The 9,574-nt window shown below is 50.9% G+C and overlaps 1 protein-coding gene across 1 annotated transcript; it reads right to left on the reverse strand.

Annotated features, from left to right (window-relative positions):
- Positions 1 to 981: 981 nt before the first annotated feature.
- LOC144938534 (protein FAM110C-like) lies at positions 982 to 7,518 on the reverse strand. The gene is made up of 2 exons (XM_078866440.1): positions 7,384 to 7,518; positions 982 to 2,490 (listed from the first exon to the last, which is right to left on the reverse strand). The coding sequence occupies exon 2, from the start codon at positions 2,222 to 2,224 to the stop codon at positions 1,175 to 1,177; it is 1,050 nt and encodes a 349-aa protein (XP_078722566.1). The 5' UTR covers positions 2,225 to 2,490; positions 7,384 to 7,518; the 3' UTR covers positions 982 to 1,174.
- Between the last annotated feature and the right edge of the window lie 2,056 nt (positions 7,519 to 9,574).

Here is a 9,574-nt window from a genome sequence, read left to right on the forward strand (position 1 = left end):
CTGGATGAAGACCTCCACCCCCCGCGATACAACGATCCACCCAGCACCTTCACACAATGGATTTCATGGCTCTATCTCTCTCGGCGGTCGTCTTCTCCTCGGATGCATTCCGTTCCCCGGCTGCTGTCTGTTAAACGGTTGAAGTGCAACACTTGTGGCACCGTGACGAAATCTTACAGGTACATTTTTTTGGTAATTAAAGCCATTGCAGAGCGATGGGTCATACTAACTAGCCGATTCGCGCGTCGAACTAAAATTTGCTTCATCTGAATTTTTCTATTGACAATTCGCTTGTATGTCATACGTTCAAACGCCGTCGCTAAAACAACCACGGTGGAGCGGACGGCGTCAAAACAGTCGAGGGAAGCGAATGAACAGAGAGAGCCCTTCCCTCAATTTAGTTTTAGTTTAACGCCCCCCCTCCCCCCCATCAAACGTAACCAGGCCCTGCATGTAAGTTCTCAGCAGCCGGTAGGTAGCCACGCTCGCCTGGAAGGGGCGCAAAATGCTTCTGCTTTGCTTTTGCTTGGGAAAACTCACCACGTGATGCACTCGACGTCCCTCCGCACGCACGGTACGGCGTCGTTTATCCGACCGTCAGCATAACTGCCCTGACGACCATAGCGCATACCGTATGTTCTGCAGATGTCAACAAATCCTAACCTTTCCCCGCACAGTAGCGTGCCCTTAGCCTCGCGTGCGTTCGCTTACCTCTCTAAAGCGCTGCGAAGCATCTCACCGCGTATTAAATCAGTTTGCGCGACATTCTTTTGTCCAGGACATCCTCTTTCAACTTGGTAACACTGAAAAGATGTGGGAGGATCTACACCAGTCCAGATTTTCCTTGCGCTTGAACAAATGCTGCTGGGTAATATTCGTCTTGAAAACAGATAGGCCAGCGGACCAAAACATATGTTCATTCATACGCGGAGACACTCAACGGAATTCCGCTTACACACGAGAACAGTTGTGCGTGGCGTATAACTGTCAGTTTCTAGAGATGGCCACAAACGTACGTTGAACTTCTTTCGCAACCGTACAGAGCCAACCGTGCTCATCGGAGGTGCGACCTTTTCACGTATCAGCCGCCTACACCCCCACCAGCGAGCCGGACGTGCCATTGGCACGTACGCCACCGCCCGGCCCTGCGCCGCCGGTCAGCGATCGTCCCTCTTCAAAAGCAACTGGCGCGCCGGCACCCGTAGAGCCACTTGATGATCCTTGCATTGCGCTCGACGACCGAGACTCGTGCCGGCGCGGGGTCCTCCCCTCCGTCGTTCTCCCCTCCGTCGTTCTTTCCTCCGTCGTGGTCGCGCCACCGCTCCGACAATCCATCGAAGTCGGGGTCGCTGGAGGAGACGCTGCTGCCGGCACCGGCACCGACACTGCCGCAGCCGCCACCGCAGCCGCCCCCCCCTGCCCCCACGCGCAGGCTCGCGACGATTTCCCGGTCGAGGCCGCACTCGTCGAAAAACGAATCCGGCTCCGTTTTGCCGCCGGGCAAAATGAGAGAAGACGGCCTTTGCGCCGGACGTGGCTCGTCCCGTGACGCCGATCGCCGGGCCGGTCCCGGGTTGGCCTCCGCGGCCCCGTCGGTGACGTCTCCCAGATTCTCCTTCGACTCGGCGCCCGAGTCCTCCTCGTTGCCGGCCGACGGCCTGGCGTGCCTCTCCCGGCCCCCCGCCACACCCTGGAAGAGCCTCCAGATGAAGGCCACCGCGTTGCTCCTGGCGCTCGCGCCGTTGCCGCCGCAGGCCGCGTCTCTCTCCGAGCCGCCACGGACGAAGCCGTCGCTCCGGCGCCGGAACGCGAGCCGGGGGTCGGACGGTGGCGGCGGCGGCGTCCTGCGCACGCCCTTGCGGCACAGGTCCTCTCGCCGGATCTGGTGCAGGTTGCCGATGGCGCTGCTCAGCATCGCCAGGTCCAAGTTGCCGGCACCGCAGCAGATACGCCCTCTCGACGCGCCGACGATGAGGCCACCGCCGCCGCCGGCCGCGAGCTCGACGGACGAAGGCCGGGCGGCGTCGGGGCTCTTGACGTACTTGAGTCGGTCGGCTTCGAGTCGCTCGCGAACGGACATGCCGCCCTCCTGGCAGCTCCGGCGGTTCGGCCGGAAATACTCGGGCCCCTTGTTGAGAATGCGCAGGGGGACGATGGAAGACGTCGGCGACAGACGATCTCCCAGGGATCCCAGCCTCGGCTGTTGGCTGACTTCCACCGACATGACGAAAGGATGTAAAATACCAGCGCCGCGTTTTGTACGGCGCGGAGAATCCTCTCGGGCCGAATATAAAAATCAAAAGCACTTCTCTGCAGCTCCGTGTGCCGCAGGCCCACCAGTCAGCAGTTAGTAATTGCGGGACTGCACCTTTACCACCGCTGCAACTCTATGTTGGTTTGTGTTAGGAGTGAACTTTCTCTCCCCATTGTATAGCTTTCTCCCTCTCGAAGTAGTTCCGTTCTTCAAGCGAATGCTTCGTTTTCTTTGGCCTGTTAAAACAAAGAACAAGAGAAGGAAAACAACATTAAGCCACAATTGTGAAAATGTAATGCTCGCTGCTGCTGCTGCTGCTGCTACGACTGACTGCACGTGACACGCTCCCGTGGCCACGCTGGAGCACAGTCTGCCGCAATTGAAAATAAAAGTCACCTTACAGACAATGGATTGATACTTCTCTCCATACCTTGGTAGAGAAAGGAAGAGAGATTCGTCGGGGGAAAAAACAAAACTATAGCGTCTGGCACCTAAGCAGATTCTCCGTTAATCCCTGTAAATCTCTTGCGTCAACCCTCTTGCACTTCCCCCAATGACACCATTAGAGAATAATAAGATTTGTACTGTGATTGGATGGGATGTACAAAGCTCGATCACAATCATCATCGTCTATGAGCTACCCACTGCAGGATGAAGGCCTCCACCAAGCCCAATCCACTCCACTCCTGCCCGAGCCGCCCTCGTGGTTCCATCTCCACCGTGTACGTCCTCTCGGACTCGTTCCTCCCTTCGACTGGCGTTCCGTGGTTAGTCCCGATCTGACTGGCCATCATCCCTCCTAGGTGCGGGTACTGCCCAAGGCCACTCGTTCCTCTAAAACGATCAATGCGATGTCTAACTTGCGTACGTTCTCGAGCCCAAGTGCTCCCCTCTCTTGCTCAGCGGCGTTCCAAGCGGGCAACCCTCCTCGCTACTCTGACCGCGTTTCAGCTCTCGTCCCGTTTTCGTTCATCGATGTCCTCCGTCTGATGATCTGCCGTCCACGTCAAAGTTAACCTGAGGATGCGCAGTCTGCTTTTCACCACTCTTTCTTTATTTAGTGTTTTCTGTAGCCCGATTCGTTTGTTCTCTGCATGCGTTTTTGAGCAAAACAACACTCGAACGTCGATTGCGTGTTTGTGGAGTTTGCGATTGCTGTTTTACTCCGATACAATAATTGTATACATGCAGTGTGCTGCATGCGTAGGTCTGTTGAAGTCTGCTCGTGTGCAGGTGCTAGGTGGAAGTTGCATCGTGGGAGATGAGGTGGGGGTGGGTGCCTTGGGGATATCCTCACTCAGCAGTGGATTGACCGTGGTTCACGCTAATGCCCGCCACGACGACGATGTCTGTTGAGATGTTTAACGGCAACAGCAGCGACACAAACAGTGACGGCGTTGGGCAGTTTATTTACGTGGCACCGATCAGTGGCTACCAAGGCAACCTTGAGCCTCGGATTTCCGAGTTATCCAAGTGAAGATTTCCGGTGTGGATGGTGGCACCGCCCAGTGGATCATGGACACAGAGAGGACACCGCGGATGCAACGCGCCCCTCCCAACTGGCACGTTTCTTTAATCTGACTTGAAACCGCGCTGGGCGAGGTGGAGCGGTGGGACAGTGGTTAGCGCAACTACTGCCCTCCAGACTGGAAATCGAACTGCGCTTGATTCCGTAACATGGCATGCTATCCTTACCCCCCCCCCCCCGTGTACCGATAGTTAAATTGCAGTGTGTAGTTTCATTGAGGGACTGTGTGTTGTTGTCTTGGTGTGGCCTGGGACTGTTTTTGTTGATGTTTCGCTGCCTTGCCCAAGCCTGCACTTAGTGTTGAAAAAAAAAAATCGGTCGGCACTTTTACTTATATTTTATTTGTGACTTACTTACCTCGAGTTTACACTCCTATCGTGTTTTTGTATTGTTTATTGTTGCAACGTTCTGACCCGCCCCTACTGGACATTTGTGTAAAAAAAAAGCTTTACAGCTCATCAGATTCCTCCAGGATGAGTAAAATAAATAAAACACAGATTCTGCTCCTTGCCCCACTTAAAACATGCTACTGGGAGATCGAACATATATGTTACCATCAGTGATCATGTGTTCTCCCAACCCCTTAGGGTTCGGTCAAGCTACAATGGTGAAGACAGCATACGTTACGTTATTCTGAAAGACGATGCAGGATGGGGGGTGGGGGGGGGCACAAATAGCAACAGGGGGCGCATATAGTCGGCATATTCACGGAACCTATAGATCTCACGGGTAATAGGTTCGTGGATAAGAGGAGTTATTTATCGATGTGTAAGGGAGGGGTAGGATTAGACGGTGGTAGGAGCGTAACGAGCGTGGGGGCAGGGGGTGCCTTGCCCCCCCCTCCCGTACCCTGGTGGCCACAGCTACGAGTTTGGGACCGCCTTAAAAACCACAAACCATATTTGTTTTCAACAACAGTGTCAAAGAACAAGAAACCTATTTAAAACGCGGTTGAAATGTTTTTGGTTTGTTATGAAAACGCTTTCGTTTACGTGCCGCGTTTGATTTAAAATTGAATGAGAGCAGTGGCGTTTGGCGACCGTGCGAGACAAATCCCACATTGGGGGGCCCCGCCTGCCCGATTGCCGCACCCCCTGAGCACACGTTAGTCACTCAGCCACTGGGCGGGTGAGAATCCATCGTCTGACAATTGTGTCGGAGGTTTTTTAATTTATTTAACGACACCAGTCCAGCAGACGGGGGCACACCAGGGGAGAGTGGTTCCCAGTGGCGACCCGGTCTGGTGGCACGACTGCCTCGCTTGTCGTATGGCCGATACACATCTGGAACCACAACTGCAATTTCATATCCAGTTGGTGAAGCCAGAGATGACCGCGTCAGGATTATCGGACTGTATCGCTGCAACGTCTGCTTCGTATTTGCGGATCGGGCAATCGAGAAACACTTTGTATTTTGGAGTGAAACACTTTTGCAGCCTTCGCGCGGCCCACTCTGTTAAAGGTGAGACATCTCATCAATCTCCGGGGGTCTCCAGAGCAGAAATATCATAAGCCCCGCCCGCCTGCCCGCCCGCCACCACCACCGTAACTGCAGGTCACATTTCGCGTGGTGCAGAAAGCACAGCGAGCAACTTGAGGGCAAGCGCCCCCCGCCCTTAGGACGCGCAGCAGTAAGCAGCGCAGGGGTGGTGGTTGTGGCATGCAAATTAATCACGGGGCTGTCCCCTTCACCCCCCACCGCCCACTTCAGTGTTGGGACTTGCCTCTTTAAAACAATGACAAAAATGTCTCCATAATGGAGGTTCTTTGGGTTAGATCGCGTAGATATACTTACTAGTAAACTAGCGAGGGTTGGCTGTGTCGGGTGGTGGCGGGTTTTAACGACACGTTTATATATTTACGCGATATAACCCAAACATGTTCTATTATTGATGATATTGGTCGCGAAAGCCTACGCGTTAAACTGACAAGAAATATCTGTTTTGGTTGAAATGCTCTCGAGATCTGGTTTTCAACCGTGCACGAGTTGAATTGTTCATGAACGCCGGCGTTAATTTTAAATAGATTTCGCTTTTTATTGTTGCCGTCGCTCTCCCGAAACATTCGGCCTGTCGTCTCCGTAAAGCAAGATTCGCGCATTGTCATTCAATCGCGCGGTTATTGGCAATCAAATTAAAATGCAATGCGGCGGCATTGCAGACTCCATTGCGTTTACACTTGAAGATAAAGTTCTGCCCCCGTCTCCCTGCTCTCGGGGTGCAAGTGAGAGTTTCGTTGATTTTGTTTAACCAAGACGCGAGAGAGAGAGCTCGTGAGGCCGCGATAAGGCGTCTCATTCGCAAGAGTGATCCGGCTCACGCTAAATGACAAAAGAAGCAACACGAAGCGCTGCACGAAGCAAAGTTCGCAATATCGCTGTGTCGCTGAGCAAATGCATGCGCGCAGAGGGTGGCGAGCAAGCCGGCATGCACCGAAACTAATCGTGATTACTGCATTAGGCGCATCACATCACCCTGTGGTTGAGGCAACCACAACCATCTTCTTGGTTCTTTCGGTAAAGTCACGCAGAAAGGAAGTAATAAAATAATAAAAAGAAAACATAATAAAATAATTCTCACGACGTTTCGGCCACAACGCAAGCAGCCGTCCTGGTCTTCACCTGAGGACGGCTGCTTGCGTTGTGGCCGAAACGTCGTGAGAATTATTTTATTATGTTCTACTTTTATTATTTTATTACTTCCCTTCTACGTGCCTTTACCGAAAGAACCAAGAAGATGAATCCCTGCAGTCACGAAAGCTTTAAATCGAAATTCAACCACAACCAGTTAATTCTCTAGAATTTAATCTATTTTTTTAGGAAGGTTTCTTTAAAAACAGAAATGATTGTTGGGGTTCAAGTAATTGGGGGGGGGGGGGGGGTCACAAGACATCTGGATCACCCTGTAGAAGCGGGACTTTACTCAGCGTCTCCACATATACGTGTACACCCAAATAAACACACGCAATGTCTGGACACGTGCCTTTTGGCTTTCCAGACCAACGCTTGATAAAGATTGCTCGAATACAGTTACAGGTTACACAAAACACAAAGGCATTACTTGTTGCCATGTAGAAATAATAATAATAACAACATAGCGTAATTCATTTATAATTAATTGCATCGCACAACGCTGTACAGTAATTATATATTAGGGCCAAATCTTATTTTATAGCAACTAACCAAGCAAATGAAAAACTCTCAGAAAATAAAAATGAATAAACAAAAATGGCACCAAAATGAAAGGCACAAACAACAATTAAGTTAAACTCCGCTTTGTTGTCATTCCACAAACATGTTGTAGCCCACATGAGCATTGTACACCATGCAGACCAATATTATTAAACAGCATTTGTCAAAGCAAAAACACTCTGGACAGAGCTTCTCAGTTGCGATCAGCAGAGTCGGGCTCGTTAAATGATGCTGCTGCTGCTGCTGCATCACCAGATGTTATCGACAAGAAGACCCCAATACAAAATACGAGACACCGTTGCAAACCAAAACAAATCTCAAACAACCTCATTTATAGCAACAAGCTCGGAGTCAGCTTGGAACTCACGAACAAACAAGACAAACACAAGTAAAACCGACAAAAACGACTTACTGATTGTAACTGAGAAGAGCCAACGGACTGCTGTTAACCCATCTTGGTGCGACCCCGGTTGATACGTCAACGTTCAGATGTCAAAGTCCTCAAGGTCCTCTGCAACATTCGCAACAGCCGACAGTCGCTTCTCCAGCTCGCAAACTCATTCAAACCGTGCAGGCAGTTGAGTGGAGCTTAAGTCATGAGAACGATACCTGCTAGCCAATGGGGAGCTGGGAAAGCCGCCCATCTGGCCGAAACTTCTCCCTCCTCCCTCCTCCTCCTCCCATGAGATCATTGTTTGCAGACGCCCAGCTTCCTGTAAAGATAACAACATCTGTTGTCCCGCAGAACTAGCTTGGCAGCGGGCCGTATATTTACACAAGTGGTGTATTGTGTCCCATGATCCTTGGTTTGAAGAGTGGGGCATTTGTTGAAATGTAAACAATAACAAAAAAAAACCTGTTTGAATTTAGTGAAATGGGAAACATTATTGGCCACCTCGTTTAAAAAAATTGAAACAAGGATTAATTTTACAATGTCCTCTGACTCGAACTTATCATGCTAAACGATGACACTTTTTGTAAGTACGCATTTCTGAAGTTGTGCGTTCGATTAAAATGTGCACGCAAAGCTGATGTGTATTTGCTGCCATCCGCTGCTAACCCTAATTGTTTGTACCGAGACGACGTTCATTATGGTGTTCGAAAAACTTCAGAAAACACTCGTTACTCAACAGGGAAAATCAATAACGTCATATTACCATACAAACGATATCCGAGCGGTTGGGCTCTCTGGCTTTTTGCGATTGTGTCATAAGGTTTGTGCCACGTGTCGTTTGGCACGATGTCAGACGTTTCGCTCAACGTGCTGGGAACTTTCTTCAGGATCTTTCATTTCAGCTCCCGCAAGACGCTTCCAGCACATGGAGTAAAACGTCGGGCCATCATAGCTGTCAACCCATCACGGTTTACGCCGTATTCTTGTACAGGGAAAGTCAGTTTTCAGGTCCATACGGGCAAATTTTTTTTATATATATTTGTTTGTGTCTCTCCCTGGTGATGGGACTTTGTCGGATGATTTATCAGGGCACGGGGTGACCAATAAGGTTTGAATTGGTCTGTAATAAGGCAGGGCACTGATAAGCCGGAACAAAACACATTATCAGAAGCTATCAGAGGTGTATGGCCGATTGGTTATGTAAACAATGCTAAAGTATATCCACGAATGAGAGCCAGGAGTCACGACTGACTAATCACTCAACATCCGGCGTCAACTAAATGACAGACTTTCTGCAGCGTCAATGAAAAGTCGGCTTACGACGAAATCACAAAGAATGCGCCCAATCTCGTCACGCTCTAAGAAGCGATCAGAATCGGAAATTGTATTTATACTGGAGGAATCCGATGAGCTATATAGTTCTTTTTTTCACAGATGCCCACGAGGGGAGGGTCAGAACGTTGCAGGACCGAGCCCTGGATAATGCTTGGAACAGGCGACCACTATGCACGCAAGGCTTTTTCCGCAGAGCCGCGTGCTACGTTGAGAGCAGCAAAGGCCGGTGCAGCAAACTTTATTGTTGTGCTGTACTTCTAAGCCCCCACGATTACGCTCCCTGGCTTCACCAACCCGCACTCGCCAGCGTGGTGGTGAAATATGGTCAAGGAAACCCCACGAACCCCCAACTCCCCATACGACATGAGATTGGTCTCACCCAGCAGCGGATTGCTTGGACAGTACTTACGCAGCTGATGCATGCGAGCAATGGATCTGTTTACTATCGCGCACCGCTCAAGGCTCACAAGCATATCATTAATCACACGTTCACTGTGCTGCCTTGCAGTGGCTGAAGGCTTCCGCGGCCCTCTGTGTACCCAAGCTCTTGCGTGTGCAGCTGCTGGGGTACGAATTCAACAGGCAATGACATTCAGCCCCACTCTCTGCATTGAACCGTGGCCAGAGAAGCCACAATGAGCACGAGAGTTCCTTCCCAATGTCTCTTTTAGCCATGCTTGAGCGGAGCCACACAGATGTCTCTGTTGACCCAGCAGCTGCCTCACCCTTGCCGCTTGACAGCGAAAGGTCGCTTTGGTAAACGCGACGTCTGGCTGCGCTGGGTAACTGCTTCCCACCCATCTATGCGCAAGTCCACAGCTATCAAAATGGATACACGTCCGGAAATTGGCCAGCTTTGGCTTCTCCGATGCGT

Source organism: Lampetra fluviatilis, chromosome 2 (genome assembly GCF_964198595.1).
Source record: "Lampetra fluviatilis chromosome 2, kcLamFluv1.1, whole genome shotgun sequence".
In the NCBI taxonomy this organism is placed as follows: domain Eukaryota; kingdom Metazoa; phylum Chordata; class Hyperoartia; order Petromyzontiformes; family Petromyzontidae; genus Lampetra; species Lampetra fluviatilis.